The sequence below is a fragment of a genome, unplaced genomic scaffold (assembly GCF_019419815.1).
Source record: "Pyrus x bretschneideri cultivar Hongxiangsu unplaced genomic scaffold, Pyrus_bretschneideri_v1 Contig28, whole genome shotgun sequence".
Classification (NCBI taxonomy): Eukaryota; Viridiplantae; Streptophyta; class Magnoliopsida; order Rosales; family Rosaceae; genus Pyrus; species Pyrus x bretschneideri.
The window spans coordinates 558,388-584,634 of NW_025999590.1; the positions used below are offsets into that span (position 1 = coordinate 558,388).

At 36.2% G+C, this 26,247-nt stretch overlaps 2 protein-coding genes across 3 annotated transcripts; one reads left to right on the forward strand and one right to left on the reverse strand.

Annotated features, from left to right (window-relative positions):
* Positions 1 to 9,248: 9,248 nt before the first annotated feature.
* LOC125479361 (transcription factor bHLH74-like) lies at positions 9,249 to 13,110 on the forward strand. 2 transcript variants are annotated; one of them, XM_048588588.1, is made up of 8 exons: positions 9,249 to 11,252; positions 11,345 to 11,575; positions 11,670 to 11,735; positions 11,828 to 11,896; positions 12,108 to 12,179; positions 12,280 to 12,423; positions 12,516 to 12,597; positions 12,691 to 13,110. In XM_048588588.1, exons 1-8 carry the CDS (start codon positions 10,638 to 10,640, stop codon positions 12,714 to 12,716), a joined length of 1,305 nt encoding a protein of 434 aa, XP_048444545.1. In that variant the 5' UTR covers positions 9,249 to 10,637; the 3' UTR covers positions 12,717 to 13,110. The 2 variants fall into 2 exon arrangements, with proteins under 2 accessions (XP_048444545.1, XP_048444546.1); XM_048588589.1 differs by having other exon boundaries at positions 9,250 to 11,252; positions 12,694 to 13,110.
* A 1,159-nt stretch (positions 13,111 to 14,269) lies between these two features.
* LOC125479362 (probable xyloglucan glycosyltransferase 12) lies at positions 14,270 to 17,509 on the reverse strand. The gene is made up of 5 exons (XM_048588590.1): positions 16,550 to 17,509; positions 16,136 to 16,447; positions 15,673 to 15,963; positions 15,458 to 15,571; positions 14,270 to 15,341 (listed from the first exon to the last, which is right to left on the reverse strand). Exons 1-5 carry the CDS (start codon positions 17,306 to 17,308, stop codon positions 14,718 to 14,720), a joined length of 2,100 nt encoding a protein of 699 aa, XP_048444547.1. The 5' UTR covers positions 17,309 to 17,509; the 3' UTR covers positions 14,270 to 14,717.
* Positions 17,510 to 26,247: the final 8,738 nt, after the last annotated feature.

The following is a 26,247-nucleotide window of genomic DNA, read 5'->3' on the forward strand; positions in this document are numbered from 1 at the left end:
TCATTAGACATTTATGTTTGAATATCCCACCATGTAATTCATATTATACTTAGAGGCGAAATCATGAAAGGACCAGGATGATCCCAGACTTATTTTGACATTTTTATAACTGTTATGCTTTACTTTTCAAAGTTTTTTCTAGGCTTAGCCACTTAGGGTTCCAATCCAACGTTTTTGCTTTAATTTCTTTCATTGGGTTTGATTCAAGGTTGGTGACTCCTATGAAGTTCAGGCAATCCGTTGTTTGTGAGCTTTGAGAAGTGCTTTGCTCTATGGATCAGTGGAGGGAGAGAGGAAGAAAGTCAAAGATGCCTGAATTTAGGTTTAAGGAAGAGGATGATGAAGATGACACCATACCTGACCCAAACGCCATTGATCAGTTTCTCACCACCCAACACAATAATTTTTATAAAATCAGGCGAGTGTTTCCGATTGAGATTTTTAAGTCCCTTCTAGGCTAAAATTCTTGCTCCGCCACAAAGTGAAAATCAATTACTGAGACGACGCGGATGAGCTTCATCACTTGCTTTCTATCGGAGTTTAACCATGAGGCCCATTAAGCCCAATAAAATGAAGGTCCGCAATGGATTGTGGTGGGCTAAAAATCTTGAGCCTGCTTACTTTCTTCCCCCTTTTATGGGTCAGGCACTGTTGTAATGGGCTATGACTTTATCGTCGTTGGACAAAATTGGACTACAGTTCGATCCACATTCGTACGACGTAGTTTTGGACATAAGTACGATACAAACACATGCATGCACGTTTCGGACTAAAATTAAGGTTTAATCAGTATAAAAAGAAAACGTAGAGGAGCCGCATCACATAATACCACTTTGGAAACTCTACCCTCTGTTTGGGGGTAACTGGTAAGAAACAACATAAATGTTGGATTAGTATATGAAATCATAATGTTTCACGGTACACCTTTTTTACTAATATGTGAAATTACAAGACTCTTGGTAGCAAAAATCACTCATCAATGTTAGAACAATAATATTATCTAATACACATAAATGTAACAAACTTGCTAACGCAGTCTCAAATAAAAGTAAGCCTTAAAATTGTATGCGCTTGTCTGTATTAAAAAGTGTGTTAACCAGTATTTTAGTTTCATGTGCACAAATAACATTGTTCATGATAGTAACTCTATATTACAACAAATCCTTGAAAACAAAACAAAAGGCCATCTACGACAGTCTCTAGCAAAGAAGAAGATGAATTTGTGACAGAAAATTTCCGTTGTGGTTTAACCAAATGAAGTAAAAAGGAGCCAAATCAAATGGCGATGACATAGGGATATATTCTCTCTCTGTTCATTTGTCAAGAACTATGATATATATATATATATATATTCCAACATATATTCACATGGGGGAATGGTAGTAGTATAAAGATTGGGAGAGATCATGGACTACAGAGATAAAGCTTATCTGCAACATGAAATTATGTTCTTATGGACTGACTCTATAGATTTTGATAGCAGACACTTCCTCCTTTTCAGAAGAATAAAATCTGCTGCAAGTCTTTGTGTTCCAGTAACCTGCAGAAGCTGAGAGAACAAATGAAGTACCTGTTCTGCTGCTGCTGCAACTTATAGCTTCTGAGTTCATCATTATGTTCAATACATGATTCTTTTCCATCAGGGTCAATACAAGTTTCATATGCTAGCTCCTTCATTTCTTTTCGAAAAACACTTGCCTCATTTCATTATCAGTAGCCCAGGGTTTTTTAGTATGCTCTGATGTATTCGGTACGCCATGATTTTTTTTTTTCGGTTAAATTCTTGACCAAAGATCTAATAACCAAAATCTAACTAGTCAGCCATTCTCACTTACATGTCAATTACAATCAGTTCGACATGTGCGTAAAAAATAATCACTTAGGTATGTGCATGCATTAAACTATACTTTGAGTCAAGCGTGCTTTAAACGTAACCATTCTTATTGTCTTATTGTTTTAATTTGAAACATGTATTAAAAAGACTTCTTTTTATGTCTTTGTTCATTCATATATGTGTCATACTTTAAATTGCATCAGATCGTATCAGAAAAATAACGAACTAGAGGTCTTTTCTCGTTTCCAAATTATTCTTAAAATTTTGAGGCGGTACAAAATAAAGTAAACTCATCATATCATTGTAGTTGTAGTAGGACCTAAAAGCATGTTTAGTTTGGCCATCAAATGGTCTAGTTTTAGTAATTTCCCGAAGATGTACCAAGTTCTGAGTGAGCAGTGCCTGGCTGCCTGCAGAAAACTGTTTTTCTTTGTTTGAAGAAACATTTATAATGATTGTAAAGAGCAAGGCATGCATGCATCATAAGCTAAATCAGGATGATGATTTCTTCTCTTGCTGCGCATGCTTTGATAATTTTCATTGGAAGATTACGGGGTTTTGAAGATTCTTAATTATATTTTAATGTGTGGATTTAATTTCTTTAATCTTCATCATGCACTGAATTTTACTACTAGTTCCTCTATTTGTTTAATGTGTTCTTGATGAGTTATAGTTGTACTTTGTTTTAAAAACTCCAAACACCCATTAATATAATACAAGAATTAAGATTATTCAAAACTATGTTTCTTAGTAAAAAAAAAAACACTTAAAGCAACTTAATTAAGAAAAACAAAATTTGAATTTGGAAATTCTTGAGTACTAAGGTAGGAGGCATGTATCTCTTCTCTAAAATAATAAAATATCTCTCATTACCTGATATGCCATCTTAATCGGTCTTACATAAAATATCTCTCATTACCTGATATGTCATCTTAATCGGTCTTACATAAAACTAAATATGGATATTTTCCCCACAACATATTTTTATTTAAGCTTAAATTAGTAATCCCTATTAATGAATGGGCTACTATTGGTATTAAATTATTAGTTGATCATCTAAACCCTCCACACGCGTCTATTTAAAAGCCTACTTTGAACCCACCATGCCCTTTTAAGGACAAAATTTTTGGTCTGTCAATGCGTGATATGGGATGAGAGATATACTAATGAGATCTCAATCAGTTATATGTTATAATCTCCCACGCACCATATTATTATTTTATCGGACCTAAATAGTTCATAGATTATGAGTTTTCTCTATGTTTTGACTCATAAAGAGTTTCTCTAACATCACCAATTGTCAAATAGGTTATTTACAGTAAGGCTTAGTTTGACATTGTTGTGTTGTGAGAAAAATCACTTTTAGAAGTAGTATGTGAGAAATCAGTTGTGAAAAATAAAAAGCAGTCTGACATTTAGTAAATTAAATTGTAAATCTACTTTGAGTATAATCAGTTGTTTTAAGTGAGTGATAAATTTGTATAAAGGTGCTTTGAACGTGTATAATAAATTAAGAACAAAAAAAAAAACAAAAAAAACATAATGTCCAAAGTGTTTGTTTGTCAAAAAGATACTAAATTTCACAACATATATTTGTTAATTTACTTAACTGAATATTTGAAATCATGTTTCAATTAATAAAAACACTCTAAAATTATTATTTTTTGTTGGAACACTCTAATATTTTGAGAATAGAAACAAGAAAAAAGAAAGAGAAAAACTAATAATTTATAATTACATATAAATATGGGAGCTTTACTTATAAAGATAAAAACATAAAATACATTTCTTGGAACTCGACTAGTTTTGAATCATTTCAAGAAGAGACAAAAGTGCAAACTCTAATAAACCTAGCCCAAAAACAAGCAAACGAAAACCCAATAAGCTTGTCCAAACACTATAAAAACTAAACTTCATATTGATTTTAGATTCGTAAAAACTAATTGGGTAAATTACACTTTATCATCTCAGGTTTGTGATCGATTTCAATTCCTTACAACATTTTTAAAACATTTCACTTTCATACCTCAAGTACTATTTTATTTCAATATAATACATTCATTACATTTTTCATCCATTGGTCCGTTAAGAGTTAATGTGGCTATCACATTTGTGACATGTGGCTAAACACTTAATAAAAAATTTAAGATATTAAATAATTATTTAAAGAAAAGTTAAAAAAAATATCAAAAAAAAAAAAAAAAGAAACCAGATCCCCTTCCCCAAAATCCTCACCACCCTCCCACCCCTCATCACCCACCCCTTCCCCCATCCTCCATCATCTGCAACCACTTCCCTCCCCACTGCGCCTCCATCTCTGACAAGAACCTCCCCGCCGCAGTGAGCTTGTGGTTGGGGTTGGCAGCGAGGAGGGTGAAGTCCCAAGTGGCAATGAGCTCGGAGCCTGTCGCATTGAGCAGGGAGACGTTGGGCGATTCGATCTGAAACTTGGGGAGTTAAGGGAGGAAGGCGAGCCAGGAAATGAAGAAGATGATGGACATGATGGTGAAGACGGCAACGACGACCATCATGATGCGGTAGAGGATGATGGGTTTGCGCCTGAAGGGCCCATCGGGCTAGGGATTGTAGTAGGGAGGTGGCGGGCCCGTGGGCTAGTAAGTATTGGGGGAAGAGCTCGGCGAGGAGGTTCTCGTCGGAGATGGAGGCGTAGTGGGGAGGGAAGTGGTTACGAGTGATGGGTAATGGGGGGTGGGAAGGTGGGCATGGGTGGGGATTCTAGGGAAGGGGATCTGGTTATATATATATATATATATATATATATATATAACTTTTCTTTAAATAATTATTTTAATATTTTAAAATTTTTATTAAGTGTTTAGCCACGGGACACAAATGTGGCAACCACGTCATCTCTTAACCGACCAATGGATGGAAAATGAAACGTATCACATCCCGGCTCGGGCCCCCACCACATCCAGGCTAGATGCTTTGGGCCCCTACCACACCCTCACAGTTTTGTTTCTGGGAACTCACACGAGAACTTCACATGGGTCACCCATCATGGGATTGCTCTCGCGTGAACTTGCTTAACTTCAGAGTTCCAATGAACTCTGAAGCTAGTGAGCTCCCAAAAAGCTTCGTGATAGGTAGATATGAGAATATACATATAAGGCTTACAAGATCCACTCTCCTGGGCAATGTGGGATGTTACATAACAAATGTATTATATTGAAATAAAATAGTATTTGAGGTATGAAAGTGAAATATTTTAAAGATATTGTAAGGAATTGAAATCGACCCCAAACCTAAGATGGTAAAGTGTAATTTACCCAAACTAATTTCTACCGTATTAATTTCACAATTCATGCACTTCTTGAACTTAGCTTTAAACCAGCTTTCCCCACCACAGCTTCTTTTTAAAAGCAGAAGTTTGGTCATTTAGCAAACACCTTAGCACTTCAAAACTTTACAAAAGAACAGTTGTTGTCCCAAATAAGCAACTCGAAACAGGCACTAAATAAGTATTTTTCTTTTTGAGTTCCTATCTGCAATTAGCATAGCTTTATGCAATTTGGAAAAGGAGGGGTGACAACATAATTTTTTGTTTGGTAAAGAAGGAAAAAGCTTCTTTAAAAGCATAAACCTTTCAAGCATGGGCTGTGAACTAAGTTAAAGCAAAGATTAGAGTTTTTAATTAGAGTGATAATTTGGGGTTTAGAAAATTCTAATCAATGGAGGCTAAATCTTGTAAGATATCAACCCCATCATTGCTAATCAGGGCAGGGAAGGGCAGGACCACCACAAATCCACATCTGTGCTGCTGCTTCTTCTAATAAGATTAAGGCCCACATGAACCTTCAATGCATGCTGCTGCACGCGTGATAGCTTATTAGGACCAATTTCTCTCTCTAATTAGTCTTCAATAAAAACACTTTTTGGTGGTTCTTTAATTTAATTTATCATTAACTTAATAATAATGTTAGCTGTTTACTTGTTTCATGAACAATTCTTGCTACAGTTCTCACTTTTTATTTTTAAAGGAGACCAACTAGTGGCTTTATCACGGCAGTCTACTTTTTGAGGGGTCAGGAAGACTCACAAAAGCATTTCATCCTCTCCTGTCAACCGTTGTGTGATTCATCAGTGCCACAAATCGAACCCCGAACTTACCGTGTGGAATATAGTCTTGAAGTTCTTCCCCAACCATATGCAAACATTGTTGGGATGATATGCCCTCTCACACTCTCAAAGGTGGGATCATTAGTGTAGCTCGGACAATCGTCTACTATTAATGGTTGATTGTGTCCGTTGATACATTGTGTGTTTCATATTCATCAATGGACATGATTAATTCACATATGCATGTGCAACAGACTTTAAGATTTCCCTAAAAGGATTTAAGCGTGGTTGCAAGGGGTTAAGTAGACTATCGTGATTAACTGGCCTAATTCACATATCCGAGCTGCTTTGTCGAGATGAGCCAAGGTGAATTATTGTGATTATTTCATAATCAATTCTACTTTCAGAAAAAGCAATACATTTATTTGTGGGGTTCTGGAATTTGAAACATTTTTATGAGGAAGTTGGATGAATTGAATCAAATCTGTGGCTTTGGTTTAGCTTCAAGCAGAGCTGGCAAAACTAAATTAAAGCTCTTTTTATTTCTTTTGTCAGAGGGAAACATTGATTAGATTAAATGAAAGCTCTACTGATCTTAAAATAAGATGGGGTGGAATAAATTACAAGAGAAATGCTAAGGAGACTTTCAAAAATAAAACTTTCCATAGATTCTCAGTCACCTCATATTTTTGGAATAATGTTTTTAACATTGGCACGAAAATTGATGTTAAACTGTGAGATGACAAAGAGTTTATGAAAAATCCTACGTTAAGAGAATCTCCTTAGTATCTCTTATTACAATGTCTCATGCTCATGGTTTCAGATGAATTCATTCACGGAAGATTTTTGATACAACAATAAATTTGTACTAAGCAATGAGATTGACCTTTAGGTTATAATTTTTTTTTTTTTTTTTTTTTAACAAACGAAAGTGTTAAGTGAGTTAAACTGTTAGTTGTTAAAAGAAGGGAGATCAGTGAAATCGAACTCGCACCATGATACATATACATAATTGTTTTTAACTGGGGTAAAGCGACATCTGCTTAGACTATATGTATGTTAGATAATTAATCACTTTCTCAAACAATCAAACCCAATTATTGATTGTTGTTTTCATCTTTTAAGAAATTGAAAAAAAAACCCAAGACCTTGTTCTTCTCCTCGAGTCCCATTCCAAGCCTCCAACTTGAAATGAACTGAGAGCTATGATTCAATGTAAGTCCCCACATTGATCAGTTTGGTGTACCATCACTATCATCGTATCTAACTATTTATATTTGCTTTAAAGTACTTATTGTAGGTCCCCCTCCACTGAACACATTTTGAAAATGACATAATAACTTACATATCAACATATAACATGTCCAAAATGAAATTCGGCTGTTATTCAAACTAAGTAGCGATCCATATCGATATATAAAGAAAAAACGAGTTAGCCGATCAGTCACATTGTTACCTTGACGACAAGTATGGACTTCATAATCATCATATATCTCATTCAGTAGTTGTTTCATGTCATCAATCACCAAACCTATCAAAAAAGTATTACGACTCAGGCGAAAAAGCATCAAAATGATACGGAGAGAACTACCCAAATGACCTCATTCAACGGTTCCCTAATTCACCAATGTTCCAGTCTAATTTAAGAATAGCGATTCAAACCTAATTTTCAATTAATGAATACTTTGGGACTCATTTCCAGGGAAAAGGATCCTCGACAGATCCTTTTCTTAAGGATCCTGGGATGCCGTGATTATAATCGTTTATCATATATAGTGCGGTCAGAAATCATTTTAAATTTAAAATATAAAATTAAATATAAATAATACCTAATAAAAACTGAACGTGCGATATACGATGAACGGTCACGATTACAAGATCTTCAGAAAAAGGATCCGACGAGGATCCTGTTCCCATTTCTAGGGTGTTGTGTGTCACACCTGATGATGACTTGGCATCAAATTAGCCGCTAAATTCGGAATAAATTTTGAGTTTTTGCCAGCAAGATCACAACCAGGCCTAGGAGGTGGAGGTTTGACCAGATAATTTGGTTTGACCAGGTTTGTTGGGTACTTGGATTAAGAGAGTAATACTACAGCTGGATAACCGTACCAGGACAAGGAGGTCAATTGATGATTAGATTCCATTATTCCTTATGTTCCTCAGCACACAGAGACTCAAAACCCTCCCAAGTTAAAAAAACAAAAAATAAATAAATAAATAAATAAATTTTTACAATTTACAAGTTCTACTACCAACTAATATTAGATTAATTTAATTTAATTAATTTAAAGACTTTTTTTAGATATTAGCCTCTGTTATGCCTCCCCAGCCTAATACTCTCAGTGTGGTCCCCTGAGAAGCACACACCTGTCAAGCAGGGGCCCACCAGAAATCTTTAGCAATAAAAAAAATATAAAAGTAATCACAAATTATATTGGTCGATACTACGATATAACAATATTTCTCTCTATTAAGTGTTTAAGTGCGAGGTCTTTCCATTTAATATTATGGTTTAGTAGTATTCATCTTCATTTGTAAGTGAGAGATCTTAAATTCGATTCTCATCAAAGGTGAATTTGAACCATATTACTGTTAGCACATTGTGAAGCTAAGCCCACCTCATCCCTTTTAATGTAAATAAAATAGTTTGTTCAAGAAAAAAAAAAAAGTGCGAGGTCATAAGGTCCCTTAGTTCTTTATGGTGAATTGGACAAATTGTCTATAACATATTTATCAAAGAATGAAATCAGGTCACTAATTCTTTAGCTTCATTTGGGCAGATAGTTATGCTTATAGATGGTGGTCTATGGTTCCGGATTTTATTGCCTCAACCAATACTCATGATATTTCATTTTGCCCTTATTATCGATTTCGTTGATTATTTGGTCACAGGCAGGTCTTGGCTTAGTCCTCGCGCTTGTATTGTTGTTTTTTAATTTCCTAATATTTCTTAATAAAAATGGCGGAGGAGGAACGTGCAGGGGTTTCTAGGTGTAATGATCCTCATCTCTATAGAAAAAAGGTAAGTATCTCGTACTCGATCATTGCCGAAGAGCTAATCTCTCATAATATTTCTCTATGGAACTTATTAAACAAAATGAAATAAGAAATCCAAGGGTGGAGAAGGGGGGGATTGGGAAGTGGGGCCCAGAGAGTTGGTGTGCAATGATGCAGATGGAAGGATGATGGAGGTTAGGAGCATAATGAGTTTTTATTCTCAAAAGAAATGAAAGAGGGTGAATGGGTTAGTTGGCACTGAGAAAAATGAGTGTGTAACAGCAAAGAGAGGTCTGTTACAATAGTTGGCAAATGTGTCAGTAAAAAATAATTAAATTAAAAATTTTAAAGTATGTCAAAGATGTCAAGCAAGCAAGCTTGGCCTTGAAGAGAAGAACCTCTCCAATTTTTTAATTCCCAAAACAAAGTTAAAAATAAAATAAAAAAACAGAGGGAAAGCATTATTATATTGGAAAATTGCAGAGAAGTGAATGCTCAAAGTAGAGAGAGAGAGAGAGAGAGAGAGAGAGAGAGAGAGAGAATTACAAAGGGTGAAGTGTGGAAGGAGAGAGAGGGATTAGGTTCTGTAATAATTTTTCCAACCAGAGCAGTTGGCAGTGGTTATTTCTGGGTCTTTTAAATCATACATGTCATCTGTTAACTTGGGCAGGTAAGCAAACCCTCACTCTTTTTGTAGCTCCATAGCTCTGCTGCATTTTGTGTGTGATGCATAAGAAAAAGGTTAGAACTTGATGCTTCTTTTGCTGTTGGTGCAAATACCCAACTTGTGAATTGGGATTTTCCTGTCAAATTGGATTCCTTTGGAGGTAAAATCAAAATCCCAATTCAGGGACTGAGCTAAAACCCTGCCCATTTTCTCTTCTGTCACAATTCAAGCATAAATTTGATGCCTTCTGGTCTTTCTTGGAGTACCCATCTAAGAATATCTCAAAAGGGGTTCTGCAACTTTCCTTTTTCCCAGTTTCTAGGCTTCTAGCTCTTTTGATTCAAAACTTGCAAGAGCTAGTTGTTATTTCCTGATAGGTAATTGGCAGCCATTTTTATTAATTATTATTATAATATTCAATTGCTTGAAGCTTGGAGTGATTCTCCTTCTCACTAATTTTGGTCATAGTTTGGAGAGATTCAAAACCCCCTTTTTCCATCTGGTTCCTTCAACCAGATTGATGTTTGATTGAGCTGAGGATTGAAAATAAAAAATTTGAAATTTAGCTCTCTCCAAAGAGAAAAAGGGAATCTGCTTTCTTTTTGTTAGTCTGGTGAGCTGTTGCTTAGCTAATGTCTATGTTTGTCCATGTCTAACTTTATGCTCTGAAAGGTTCACTTTTTCTTGTCTGTGGGGAGCATTTTCTTTTGTTTATTTTCCCTTCCCTGCACTAGAAGCTTGATCCTAGGGTTTTTGAGGTCTTTAGGGTGGTGCAGTATAAGATTTTATGCCTGATACACTGGATTTATCCTCTCACTTTGTGTCCATGGGATGCTGCAACAAGAGGCATCTGTTGCTTTAGCACCCTCTCAGGTCTATAAAGCTGCAGAGGTTACCTGTTCCTTGTTGAGTCTGCAAGATATCACCAGTCAACTTTGGTCAAAGCCACCCACTTTCCCTTTAGTGTCTTAGATTTCTTTTGTCGTTTGAATAATATATAGGTTGGTGGAGGAGGACTCCATAGTTTTGGAGGATTAGGACTTCTGAGTTCATAAAATGGGAGGTCATGACAGTGAGGATGTAGGGTTTCAGCATAGAATTGATGGGAGCCGGAACTGTCCATCTTCCGGGATGAGCATTAATCCGCTGCCCGAAAAGGTTTCCAGAACGGCAATGAGTTCTGTGTCCATGTTTAAGCCTTCAAATGGGGCTGACCCTTTCTTTGCTTCTGGTTGGGATCCAATTGTTTCATTGAGTCAGAATGATAATTTTGGCGGTCCTTCGGGTGTTTCCCATGGCGAATTTCCCAATCCACCTTACCCCGTTGCGATGGAGAATCAGGGAATGAGTAGCACCTCCCACCTTGTTCAATATCCATCTGATTCAAGCTATGTTGGGATGGTGCCAAAGCTTCCTCAATGTTTTGGAAGTGGAAGCTTCTCAGAAATGGTTGGTTCTTATGGTCTCTCTGAGTGTGGCCAGATTGCTAACCCTGGGTGTCCTCCGAACTATAACCCCAACAGGGAGGGGGGCACTGAGAGGACTTCAACAATCGGTGCCCAATCTCACGATGATCGCCAAATTTCTGAAGAGGGTGCTTTAGGATCTTCGCCGAATGGAAAGAGAAGGAAACGAGCTTCCAAATCCAACTCTGCATTCAGTCCAAATAAGGTAAATTGAGCTATGCTGAATTGGTATCAGTTTTTTTTTTTTTTGTTGATTATTTATTCCGGTGATGTTAATTTCTTTGTTATCTGTAATAGAATGTTGATGGGGAACTTAACAAGGATATGTCTGGGGAGAGCTCTGATTATCTGAAAGAGCAAGATGAGAAGAAAGCAAAAACTGAAGAAAATGCAGCTGCAAATTTGCGTGGCAAGCAGATGGGCAAACAGACTAAAGAAAATTCTCAAAGCGGAGATCCAAAAGACAGTTACATTCATATTAGAGCCCGAAGGGGCCAGGCTACAAATAGTCATAGCCTCGCAGAAAGGGTGCGTTCTCATTACGATATATCCATGTATCAAAATTTCATGAAAATTTCCTTTTCAATTAGTTTATTGAAGCAATATAACTTTCTGCTTGCAGGTAAGGAGAGAAAAGATTAGCGAGCGGATGAGATTGCTTCAAGAACTTGTTCCGGGATGCAATAAGGTATTCATAAATGTTGGAGTTGGTCAGTTTTCGGAGTAATCTCTTATGTTATATAGAATACTGATCAATTTGTTAAACAATCACGTTTCTAGATTACTGGGAAGGCTGTAATGCTTGATGAGATTATCAATTATGTGCAGTCTCTGCAACAGCAAGTTGAGGTAAGAAATTCTGCAGTATAAAATGAGGAACTACTTCCATGTTTTGTAGAGAAAAATATATCCGCTATGTTTATAGTTGTACTGCAATTTCTGCTAGTTGTAAGCTGAAACTAGAGAACCATGTCCATAATTGTGAAATGTTAGTACCGTGGTTGTCTAGCTCCGATATGTTTTATGATTCAGTAAAGGTTTACTTTCTTTAATGATTCAGTTTTTATCAATGAAACTTGCGACGGTCAATCCAGAACTCAACATTGATATTGAACGGATTCTGTCCAAAGATGTAAGTCCGTCCAAACGCAAGTATTACTCAATAATTTTGTCAATTACAACAAAATATTAGTGAATGTATTGAACTTCATCTTGGATTGCCTTCTATGTAGATTCTTAACTCGCGGAGTGGCAGTGGAGCTATCTTCGGGTTTAGTACTGGAATCGGCTCTTCTCAACCATACCCTCCCGGTATGTTCCCTGGAAACTTGCCAAGTATGCCAACTTCAGCTCCACAATTTCCTTCCTTGCCTCAGGTAATTAGAATTGAGAGACTTCAAATCATAAGATATAATCGTCTTTTTAGCTTGACGAAACAGCGGCTGATTTAACGCATGTGATTTTGCAGAATGTATTAGACAATGAGTTCCAAGGTCTTTTCCATATGGGTTTTGATTCTAGTTCAGCTATTGACAATATGGGACAAAATGGTAAATAACACAAATTCATTCATGTTTGCAAATCGCTTTCAAAGTTCTTACGTCTTTAGCTTTCTTCTAACCTTGACACGCTATAATGTTCAGCAGGCCGCTTGAAGCCGGAGTTATAAGATTCAGACGGATATTAGGGGCTACTTCCACCCGACAGACAACTCAAATTTTCGGTTAACTCTACTTGACTCAGCTAGAGAAGAAGAAAAAGTGGAAAGAAAACGAAAAAAAAATAGAAGCTTATTCCGGTTGTATAGTCTCTCTCGGTTCCTAATTGTTTGTTCTTCGAATTTTTAGCAGAAGAAGATGACTTTGTTATATTACAAAAAAAAATGTGTATAATGAGACAACAAGGCAAGAGGTTTGATTGGTGAAGAAGAAGAAGAACTCTGTTTGTTGGGTGTTTGTAGAAATAGGACTTTGCTTGAAGCTTTCTAGGGTTTTAGGGGAATCTGTGGAAGAATTGTTTTTGTAGATTGCTGCATCATGAAAGGAGTAACAGATTTGTTCTGATGTTCATGTAACTTCCTCTGAAAAATCTCCATTTCTTTTGCAATAAATTATGAGTTATGTTTCTGAAAGTCGCGGTTGTTAATTTAATGCACCAATAGAATTAGGGTTTTAATACCCCTGGCTCTATTTTCGATTAAAAGTTTGTAACCGGTTTATTTGTGCGCATTTCTGCCACTGGCCCTTGTGATCCAGGATGAAAAAAGTGAAACTTCTTCCCAGTGTTTGCCATGCATCCTTTATTCTTCCTTTGGATTCCTTTTCTTCCACGCGTCAGATTGAATGAATGAAAGGAGAATTAAGCGACACAGAAACAAAGAGGAGTGCCGAAGGAGAAAAACGGAGGTTGCGAAAATCGTTTTCCTAGATCAAATTAAGGAAAACAAGTCAAGCTTCTTTTTCCATAAAAGTAACAGATTTGATGCTTCTTTCTTCTTCTGCTGCTCCTACAACAAGATGTCAATCTCATCGGTGCTGGCTTCTTGGTTTCTGATGCGATACCAGCAAATTTAGGTGTAGCAATTTCAAGGTAAAGAAACCAAACACCATCTGATTAATACGTCACTTCTGCTCACCTTATCTTATCGTCTGAGTCATTAGGGATCACCAATCTGGCATTTATACCGACTTGAAGAAGAAGCTTACTTTCTGTGGGGGGTTGGTTTTTTATTTCCCTTCCAATCAAATTGGGTTTGCTTTCTGTCATAAAACGTGAGGATTCAAGAGAGTGATATGGCCTCGTCACTAGCACCACGGTCTAGTATATTCTTATGTATTTGTAAGCGTGTATTTTAGGATTAAATTGGATAATTCACTAGTGATTCGCATCTTTTTTTTTCTTGACGACTGCTTATATTTATGGCACTTGCATTGAATAATAAAATGAGAATCAAAGAATAAACAGCGATCTTTTCTTGCATAACTAGGTGGTGATTTCACCACAACAGTCTCCCTATTTGGGAGTCGGAAAGACTTACAGAAGCATTTCAACTTCTTCTAACCACCATCATGTCATTCACCATCACCGACAATCGAATCTTGAATGTGTCGTGTATAATACAGAATATAGAATTCATCCTCAATCACTACTATTATATAAACATAGGCCCCTTCTAAGGAGTATTTTTTCCTCTTGAAAAAAAAAAAAAAAAAAAAAAAAAAAGAAGAGAAACTATATACCATTTATAATTGATGAGAAGAATAAAAGCATCAAGAAGATTGCCTTTGAAATTGTGAAGTAGCGTGTGTTTTGATGTTTGAAGAAACAGATTTTCTTACAAAAAGAATGACTAAAAACAAAAGAATGAAAAATAAATTAAAAAAAAAAAAAACAAACATTGAACATGCATCACTATTTCTCATCTGTGTTTTCCTCATAGATGCCATCCTTTCTCCATTTATAGCACAACTACTTTTCTTCTTCAGGGTGGCCGGAGTCTGGAGGGCGGAGGACAAGCAAGAGAGAGAGCAACACTCTCGGCCCTCTCGACGACCTTCTCCCAAGTAGTCCTCTCTCCGGGCTGTTCTACTTAGATACGATTTGTACCACCCCGGCTTGTCTGTGTTTCTATCGTCCATTTATCGCTACGTAAGTTTATTGCTCTCTCTTTTCACTCCACCTGCTCACCGATTAGGTCTAGACCGACCAACAGGAACGATACTCCCTGAAACAACAAGAAGTAGAAGTGGATACCCTGAGCAGACAGAAGGCTCCTCGCCGCGGCAGTTAGGAGAAGGAAAGCCAATGCCAACTCCTTTGTGTATATTCTGTTGTGCTTCTTCTTCCGGGAAACCTTTTGCTCCTGCTGTCTAATTTCTTCCTTCATTTCATCAAGGTCCGGCACTGAGACCCCCCTTTGATGCTTTGGCTTTTCAACTAAGGAGGTGAGATCGCCCTCTGAGGAACGGCCAGATTTCTTAGTGACAACCCACTCATATGCGCTGCCAAGCTGGAACAGGCCGGAGATCATAGCGTTGAACTTGGTCACTGACATGGTGTTCTCAAAGAGAAGGTAAGGAACAATGAAAGGGAAGGCTTTTGGGGCTGGGAGAATGTTGAGAAACGACATGGTGGCGGGGATGTAACATACAACCCACGCTGGTAGCTCAGCCTCTGGGATGAACATTGTCATGGGGAGAATTATGCAAAAAAGGGTAAACGAATAGAAGGGTAATATAAGTTTCCGAAGCAGAAAGAAGAGAAAGATTAAATTGAATTTCTTGCCAATGCTGATCTGTGACAAGCAAAGAACAAGATATAATTAGTGAACCACAATTCACAACAATTCCTTGGCAAGCAAAACAACCTTAATTTGAACAAAGGGACAAGTACCACCAAAAGGATATATACCTTCGATTTGATAATAGCGGGCAAACAGAGGCGAAACAATTGCATAGGCCCCGAGTGCCATCGGTGTTGTTGCTTCCGATAAGCTTCATAAGATTCCGGTAATTCACACTGGCACTGAGCACATAAAACATATAGCACTAACAACCATTAGCCAACCGTTGAAACAGAGCAAGTAAACTAGTTTTAACAGAGGATAATTCGGGACAAAATAGTACCTCGACGTCATTGAGGAAAATAAATTTCCATCCGTGGAGATGGGCACGAACAGCAATATCCATGTCCTCAACAGTGGTCCTCTCTAACCACCCACCGGCTTCTTCCAACGCCTTTATCCTCCACACACCAGCTGTCCCATTGAAACCGAAGAAATTAATGAACACGCTGTTCACTTGTTGCTCAACCTCAAAGTGGAATGACAAGTTAATGTTCTGCAGCCTTGTGAGCAGGTTCTCATCCTTGTTCACAAAGGACCACCTAGCCTGAACCAGCCCTAGTTCATCATTGCCCTGAAATTAAAATAATTAACCGATTTTAGCAATTAAGGCTATCTTAATCGCAATAATTATCCGCATCTTCGCATTAAAAGCAACAATCTTTACAATAATGCAGTTCGATCAGTCTCAATCAGAGTCTCACAGATTATGATTAACAACAGAATTAGCAGCAAGTAAGGTTTACCTTGAAGTGAGGGACCGTTCTCTTGAGGAAATCAGGGGTGGGCTGAAAATCTGCGTCGAAAATCGCGACGAATTCATAGTCCTTGACATAGCTACAATTCATTGCAGACTTGAGATTACCAGCCTTGTACCCATCTCTAATCACGCGATGCCGGTACACAATGTTGGCTCCCTCCTGCTGCCACTTATGGACTTCCTCCTTGATCAGAAACTGCGTCGTTGGATCATCCGAATCGTCGAGAATTTGAATCAACATCTTCGATTTCGGCCAGTCCAGATTGCACACTGCAGCAATTGACGTCTGATAAACCTGATTTTCCAAACAATCTACAATCAGCCAAGAACAAAATGCACAGAAATCGTAAAATTAAAAGTTACTGAGCTAAAAAAATTCGTAAATTCAGTAAATTTACCTCTTTTCATTGCACATGGGAATCTGAACAAGAACCATGGGGAAGTAACCGGTTTCCCCTGTTTCGGGGTCGAAAGAGCCTTCCTTCGGGACCGGTTTGATCTTCTTGAACCGGATCCAGAAGCAACCCAGGCAGAGGATTAGCCTATCCAAGCTCTGAATCATGAAAAGAACAATGCAGGAACTGGCCAGGAACTGTAGCGGCGGAGCTAAATACTCCACCCGGAACAAAACCCATTTCGAATAAACCCAACCAAACGCGCCCTTAACCCCAAATGGCGACGCCCACAAGTACTCCAGCTGCAGATGCGCCGGCCCAAAGTGCCAGCCTTTGAAATACGCCGCCACCTCAAAACCCAGAAGAAGAACCGACAGACACAGGAACATCTTGATACAGAAATAGAACCGGCTGCGGACGGCAGGGTTCTCGACTTCCCTGACGCCGTGGGGCTCGACGTCGGCGTCGGTGTCCATCCGGCCGGAGGCGACGCGACGGCGGATTGCCGATGCGAGGCCCAGCATTGCGGAGCCGATGGAGGTGAGGCAGCCCGCGGCTCTGTGGGCTTTGAGGAGGAGGACCCAAGTGAACTGCTTGGCGTTTTTGCCACGGACACGACCCGGCGACTCGGAGATGAGGAAGTCCTCGTCGGAGGGGCCTTCGAGCTCGACCATGGACCAGTTGGGGTTCTCCATCTTGATGACGACGGGTGTGCCGCGGTGGGTGTCTTTAGTATTATTCCACCAGCTGAAAGAGGGCGCCATTTTTATGGGTGCGAATTCTTCTGGGTGTCTGATCTCACGAAACCAAGCTCAGAAGCGACCCAAACGAACTGAAACGTTTCTTATTTTGTAATCTATTCGATTTTTCGGTCCGAGGCAAAACCCCTTCTCGACCGCTTGAAGACGAAGAGACCCCAAATGCAGAAAAAGGCTACGACTTTGATCTCATTGTCAGGAAATGTAGAGAGAGAAAGTGAGACAGAGGGGAGAGAGGGAGATGGCGAAGGAGAAGAAGGACGCGTGGTGGAGAGAAAGCAGAGCGAGCGAGGCGTCTCTAAATCAATGCGACATTCGGTGCTGCCGAGTGTAATAAGAGAGAGAGAGAGAGAGAGGACTGGGGAATTCTAGAGAGAGAAAGAGAGATTGAGGAGAGAGAAACAGCAAGAACTACAAAGGTTGTGACTTTGTCTGTGGGGGCTGAGGCCAAATGTGCTACCATCAATTTACAGCTTGCAAATGAGGCCTCTGGGAAGCAATACGAATGGAGAGAGAGAGAGAGAGAGAGAGAGAGAGAGAGAGAGAGAGATTTGAGAAATGAAAGAGATGGCAATGGAAATGGAAACAGCTCAACACGTCTTTGAATTTGATTAGGGAAATTAATTAATTAACTAATTAAATGATTAAAAGAGGGAGAAGAAAAATAAAAAACTTGACGAAATAAGATAATTAATTTATTTAAATTGATTCACAGAACCCACGTTCTCAAATGTTAATGTCTGAATTGATTTTTTAAACAATAACAAGTAACAACTTCCCCAGATTTTCTTTCTAAATTTTCCACCAATTCATAAAAAATTGATTAATTTGAAAAGAAAATCATATAAATCGTGTACTAAAACGATAATTTGTGATTCGTACGCCAAAAAAAACCCAGTCAATCAAACAGTACAAAAATTCAGAAAAAGATGCAATTATTAACCGGATTTTCGACAAAGACAAACAATGTTTTTACTTTTCTTTTCTTGATTTTTCAGGGCTTTTTTTTTTTTTTTTTTTTTTTTTACATAATATCTTCAAGTAATAATAAAATCAGCAACAACTGACGACAAAAGTTCTAACCCTAGAAGTTTTCTTCGAACAAATAAAAGAACCATCTTTTTGTTTTTGGAGAATTTTTGTTTTCGTTACAATTTAAGAATTGAGAAAAAAAAGGAATGAGAATTTACAAAGTTGTTCTGGCGTAGCGAAAGATAGGAGATGCTTCACTCCTCCTTCCAAATCCGATTGAAATTCCATCTGGGTGGCTGCTCCTCCTCCTCCTCGTGTGAATTCAAAGCTCTTAATTTTTAAAGAAATGAAAGGTGTTTTACCATTTTACATTTTAATCTGAGAAAAAAAAAAGCAAAAAGGAAAAAGGAATTATATTTGTTGATAATAATAATAATAAATATTCACGAGAAGGACAGGGTGACCAGATCATAGAACCACCAAATGCTTCTGGATGCGACAAAGAGTGAATGGTATTTTGGGTTTTTTATGATATTTTTTATTTTTATTGTTTTACTTTTTTTTTAATATTTTTGTTAATTAGTATTTTCTAAAATTTAATTTAATGATTAATGGAGGATTAGTAATTGGAAGCTTCATACGGGCTTGTTTAGGGAGGACAACAACCACGCCCCCAACGAGAGCGTGTGCCGTTTTACCAAGTCTTAAAAGAAACCTAGGATTAAGAATAGTGATAATCACAATCACCAGATGTATATAATCATGTAAAATTTTGAATACAGAAGCTGCAAAAGCGGCTAGATATTTAACGAGGTATAAGTTGAAAAGATAAATTATTGAGGTTCAAATCAAGTAAATTATGAATTATAGTGATAAGTAGAAACATTAAAAAGTACGTAAATTTCAAAGAAAAATATCTTAAATATTAGCCCAGCTTAATGGTACCATTAGAAATATCGTATAACGTAATTATTTCAGTAATTAAGTAAGGGAATTATTATTAGCATTCTAAAAATCTTACTTGGCATTCCAAACATTCTACAATTAGAAAAAAAAATACACTTATAAAAAGTTTAGAATGAGATTTTTGAAGTGCTAGATCGATTGGCTATGACAACGTTAATGTTCTCTTCTAATAAAGTTCAAATTCTGCTCCTCGTTTATTGAAGTAATCCAAAATTTATTGTAAATATAGTTGTATTAATTATAAGGGCACGTGTATGACCATTACGATGCATGCACATTGTAATTAAGCGTACTCTAACGTATTAGACATTGGGCATGACTTTTCAAATTTGTTCCCCAAAAAAAATTCACTTATTTATTCATAAGAAAACACAAAAAATATAATTAGTTGGGTTAAGTAAACCCTTCAACATTTATTGATTTTTCATAAAATTCTTTCACGTTTGAGACATAATACTAACAATCTTTTAGATTTTAATTAACTTTCATATAACCCTTTGGTCAAAATTATGCTAATAAACAGAGAACTTTATCCTTATAGCTAATTACTTTAATAATAAAAATATTTATAATTATATATAGAAAAATAAAATATTAAGAAAATAAATTGATCATTAAGAGGTGATTTTGGTTATTTTAAATATAATATACCAAATAACCAGAAAAGAAGTTAGTTTTAAATACGTTATTCATAATATTTGAATTCAAAATTTTCATTTACGCCATTAATACTATGGTCTAATGGTATTCCTCTTCACTTGTAAGTGAGAGGTTTTAAGTTCGATTCTCATCAAAAGCGAATTTGAATTACATTATTGCCAGCTCATTATGAAGCTAAACTCACCCATCTCGTTTAGTATAAATAATATTATTTGTTCAGAAATAAAATTTTCACTTACAAATAAAAATTAGAGTAAATTGTAGCAATGGTCCTCTCAACTTTAATCAAATTGAAGCAATTGTCCCTCAACTAAAAATTAATTACCATTGGTCCTTAATCATTAAAACGTGTAGCTATCGTCATTTTCGTTAACTTCATCAGAATTTTGTCAAAATAAGTTATGTTAGAAGGACCATTGCTACAATTCAGTTAAAGTTAAGGGACCATTTCTCTAATTGGGTTAAGGTTAAAGAACTATTTATCCAGTTGGATTAAAGTTGAGGAACCATTGGTAAGAGATTTTTAGTTGAGGGACTATAGCTGCACGTTTTAATGAGTTGAGAAAACAATGATAATAAATTTTTAATTAAAAAATTATTGCTCTAATTAATTTAAAATTAAAGAACCACTCCTGCAATTTACTCTAAAAATTAATATCACCCCCATAATATCGCGTGCATATATATAGTTTGGCCCCGTACTTGTTAAGTGATGAGACGCGCCCCGTACTTGAACAGCAGTCCGCACTCCGTAGACAAGATTAGACGAATGGAAATGACCAAGTTACCCTTGCGTCCACGTTTCCCACCGACAATTATCAGTTGGTGAACGAGGATAGTTATGGAAATTAAACGCAGTTCCAGGATGTTAGGTGATACTTCAGCGGACGACGACGAAATCTACGATCTGAAGTGCTGAACACGTGTACGGTTGCAGATGGGTTATAAAACCCTAACAAACTTCTTCAGCGAGCCATTTTCAAAATTCAAAATTTTAAAAAAATAATATTTTAAAATGTTCTGGCAAAGAGATGACTGGGACACAGTGCATTCGTACAGGATAAGGGGTAAAACTGTAAAAAGGCCATCAAACATGCTACACGGGCCGTTGATCTTGACACGTAAGATCGATCGATTAGATAAGATCACAAACCGCACGTGATGTCCAGGTTTTTATCTAGCGTGTGTGGCACGATGACCGGAGGGTGAGACACGTGGAACGGCGGTGGTGCGTTGGTCATAAACTGGGTGCCGACCCCCCAGCCGGCGGTGGCCCACAGCTTTCTGAGCGTAATTCTCGCCTCCTTGCCAAATGCCAGGTCACCCACTTTATATGAAACACGTTCCATGTGTCTTGTCTTTTTCAGGAAAATAAAAACAAATAAGCTATGCAACATGCACGTAGTTACTACGTAAGTTAAGTGAATAGTTTCTTTCTTTTTTCTTTTTTTTTTCTCTCTCTCTCCCTCTCCCTCTTAAAAAGGGAATCAATTGACGATTTTGCTACGACAGTTCAACTTTTCAGAGCTAGAGAAGACTCACTGAGATATTTTAGCATCATCAGCTACCATCTTATGATTCACCAACACTATGTATCAAACTCGGGACGTATCATATAAAATACGAGCGTGAAACTCGTCCTCAACCACTTAAGTGAATAGTTAAGGATCATAAGACTAAAACTCAACCCTAGGTAGTTTACTCTGTTTTATTGGTAATTATCCTTGCATAGGGGACGGATGTTGTATCGATAATATAACGATATGCTTTACTTAAATATGTTATCCATAGATATTGACATTTTATTGATGGTTCGTTGAGTAATATATAATTAAAAGAATTATATATTTAGAAAAAAAATTCTCGCAGAATCTTCGGGATTCGGTGATCGTGATTGTGACCGTTCATCGTATGTCGTGCGGTCAGAAATTATTTCAAAATTTAAAATTTAATATAATAGTACTTAATGAAAACTAACTACATGATGTACGATGAATGATCAAGAGATTCATAGGGTCCCTAAGAAAAGGATCCGGCGAGAATCATTTTCCATATATTTATACTAAATTAGCATACTATCTCAAGTCAAGTAACAAATGTTTTCAACATCTAGTGAGCTCAATTAATTAATCGACGTAATATTTACTTGTCAAATTAGATGATACACAAATGTAATACAAAAACGTAATCTCTCTAACATGTTTGTGGTTCGTTATTCAATAGAGAACATATGTGACACACCCCGACACGGAATGTCCACTAGGACTCCAAATCGAGTTGTGATGGGCGACACCTGAAAGGTGACGAAGCCATAAAGTGTGATAATGTGAATAAATTTAAACCTAAAAGTGCCTATAAACACGAGTACGTGGTGAGCGGTTTTGGACCCATTTCACACGTTATCACACTTTATGGCTTTGTCACCCTCCATGTGTTGGCCAGTACAGCTCGATTCAGAGTCCTAGTGGACATTCCAGGTCAGGGGTGTGTCAATATGTTACTTTGTAATTATATACAAATTCAATGATACACATACTTAGGGTCACAAGTTTATTTACTAAACTTTCTTATAGAAGAATGGGTGATAACTTATATTGCTATTAGCATCAATGATTAGGAGTTGTTATATCATCGTTGTATGATCATTATGCCATCAATATATGATCAATATCTGACCGTTATTAAAAATAATTATTGCTTTAACCAAATGTCAAAAAATATCATTCTTGCTAATTGTCCTAATTTATACCTACATATATAACACATTGTCTTATCATTTTACAAAAGTAAAATGGGGGACACTTCACATTTACATCAGTAAAATATTTTCATTTCATTTTACGAGCAAATTTGATTAGAAAATTATTCTTTAGAATAACGCTGAGGCGTAAAATTTATTTACCAAATGTCATCGCCATATGTGTTCTCTTATCAGTTATCAGCAGATTGTTTTACATGTTACACACACACACATACTTCTCTTGGTGATTAAGGTAATATTGTTTAGATTTACGTACGAAAATATAATTAATTTGTCATGTACACGTGGATTAATGATGGAATGATTTCATTGTTGAATATTTTAAAAATATAATATATATATATATATATATACGCGGCTGTTTGACTGACAAGGGATGGGATTGATTGGATTATTGATCCAAAAAAGCAAATCTCTTCAATTTCAACATGCATTTTTTATTATTGCCGAAAAGACATGTTTCATGATCCTTTAGCTAAGAGGTGTTATGCATCGATATATTCATTGGACGTACTGTTGCAATGTGTTGTAAAACATACTCAAATCAAATGATGTGTTGAACGGGTGTAATTCTCTTTATATATATTGGTGACATTAGTAGAAAATGAATCATTAAGAAATCTGTTGTACACACAATTTCTTGCTCTATTTTCTCTATCTATCATATTCATACAATTTCTTTCTAGTTAATTATAAGATAATATAATTTGATTTTGCTAATCGAATATTCCATATTTTGTTGTATCCTGTAAGCGATTTGCCAATAACCCTTTAGCAAACTCATTCGAGTGGGGGCAAATAACACTTTAAAGAAACAATTCAAGTCGTATCTCAAAGTCATCATTCGAATTATTTTCCATAGTTCTACATTTACTCTAACATTCATAATTGGAACTGGATCTCCTTCGGATCCATCAAAACTAAGTTCACTAATCAATGAATTCAAACCATTGAAATTTGATCCAACGGCTACAATTATTATAACTTTTAGAGGGGCTTCTTGTTTGTAACCGTTGAATCAAATTTCAACGGTCCAGATTCATTAATTAGTGGGCTCAGTTTTAAAGGATCCAGAGGAATCTGGTTCCTTCGTAATTAAGCAATTTCAGAGAAGATGCCATGCAACAGGGCACTAATGACCGAATTAGTATTGTATTATACAGTGGATTTGGCTCTGGATTAGCAATGATAATTTAACTTTGTGGATTACAGCTCTACTTTGTGATCATGCCTTAGCTTTTGATTTTGATTTTCTCCTTCATTTTTTAAGTCGCGCACAGAATTGTACAAGTTAATTAATTATGTAGAGAAGTAAGCCAAGTAGTAAGTCCTAAAGTTGGAGGACATGTAGGACCTCGACCTGGTATCTTTAATTATCTAATCACGATTAGGTGATGGGTGCAATCATAGAGCACTGCCCTTAATCCATAATTAAGGTTTAAGAGCATCTCTAAAGGAGTTGTAGAAAAGCTCATATCAGCAACAACAGTAAAAAAAATATTTTCTAATCTAAATGTCAATTTTTATGTGGCATGATGTAAATTGACATCAAAACAGTGTTTAATATATAAGTATTATTGGAAATATCAATATATAAATTTGTGGAAATATCGACAGATATATCGATACTATCGGTTTCTTTTGATGAAAATGATGAAAATTTAAAATGAAACTTTAGAGAATGTCAAACACTAGTTTGGACTAAACATAAAAGATTTTTCGATATTTAACAGATTTATCGGAAATATCGATGAAATCTGGCAATTTTAGCTTAAACTTTAGAGTTTCTCTAATATGAGATGAAATTTAGACTTCATCACCGCACCAAGAGTGGTTGTTGTCAAATCTGACTATAACTTCAAATCTATTTTTCGTGATTAATAAATGTTTTTATTATCATTTGTATTATTATTTTTTGTTCTAAAAAAAACTTATTACAATTATAAAAATAAATAATAGTTTAAATTTGACATATTGGAGACAAAATTAAAAAACAAAATATCAAAGTATCACTTAAGTCGTCAAATTTAAATTTTATATATTTAAATTCAACATTTCCTTTAGAAATAGTCTAAGGTCCTCCCCACCCCATTCCTCCCCCATATCATAATTACAGTCGAAGTGGACAGTTTACTGCAATTTTGAAATAATTATACTAACTATATATTTAGTATTTAATTTAATATTAATCCTAATAGTTATATCACAATTATGTGGAACTTAATTTTGTCAATGAGTTTGATATCATCTGCGTCAGCGCAAGAAAACAACTGAGACTGCTTTGTCGAATCCCTAATCAATGATTAATTACTAATTATTATAAACCCATTAGTTCGGCAAAATCAAACTAGGTGTACTCTTACGATTGCAAGAAACATAAATTTTTATTTTAAATTTGGACTATTTCGTCAAATTATTTTATATTCAAAAGGTTCTTATATTTTTAATCTAAGAAAAATAGAAAAATATTAAGAGACCGTTTGGAAGCGCTTTTAAAATGATTGAAAGCGTTTTTGAAACCAATCCTTAGTAAAAACGCAAATAAATTAAGAAAAAAAAAACACTTTAAGTGTTATCTGGAAGAAGCACTAACGAGGAAGCACTTCCAATGATTTGGAAAACAAAAAAACATTTTTAGTCATTTTAAAAACACTTCCGAACGAATTCTTAGCTGACCCACTTAAAAGGAAAAGCAAAATGAAAAGCACAATTGCATAAAATATAAGAAGGAAAAGGGAGAAAGGTTGAAATGGAAAATGGTGGTTGAATTGAAAAAATTGAAAAATTAGAGCAGTGTGAATCAAAAATTGACATGTCATTTTCTGATGAATATTTCAGTTTTTTGGTCAAGTTTCTGATTGGTCTAAACCATCCAATTATGCACTGTAAACGTGCAGCCCTTGAGCATTTTCTGGTGGGGATTTATGCTGTGCATATTTTCCACAATCCTATTTTTTTTTTTCTATTCCTGCTAATAACTTTCTGAGGATTCAAACAGTCCAAGTTCATTGTAGTTCTTGTTTGCTGATGGAAACTGGACAACTATAATATGTAGAGTTTATATAATATCGTTTAAAATTTTAATTACTGTTTTAATCAAGTCACCAAACACTACCCTTTCGTTAGAACATAAACAAGAGTGCGACTATAATTTTTGTGTTGTTAGTGTACGAGTGCGGGTATAATCTTGTAGGAGTGCAAAAAATGATTTCGTTGTTCATAAAATTTGTAGTAAAAGCTTTCTCAACAAATTAAAGCCTAGATATCGTTAGACGAAAATATCATAATCTAAAAAGTTAGGGATATGCTATTCACACACCTCATTTTACTTCTCACACACCCTTTGATAATTTCTGTCCATTGATCTTCTTCAATTTATCCAATCCTACGGCCGAAATTTAGAAAGGTGTGTGAGAAGTAAAATGAGGTGTGTGGATATCACACCCCAAAAGTTAAATGTCCTCCTTTTTGGCATTTTGGCTGAAGGTACATGGTGCCAAGATTGAAGATACCAAGCTAGGTCAAGTAAACTTGGTTTCTTTTGCCAAAATTATTGGGTGATGGCCAATGTCAAGCTCAAAACATA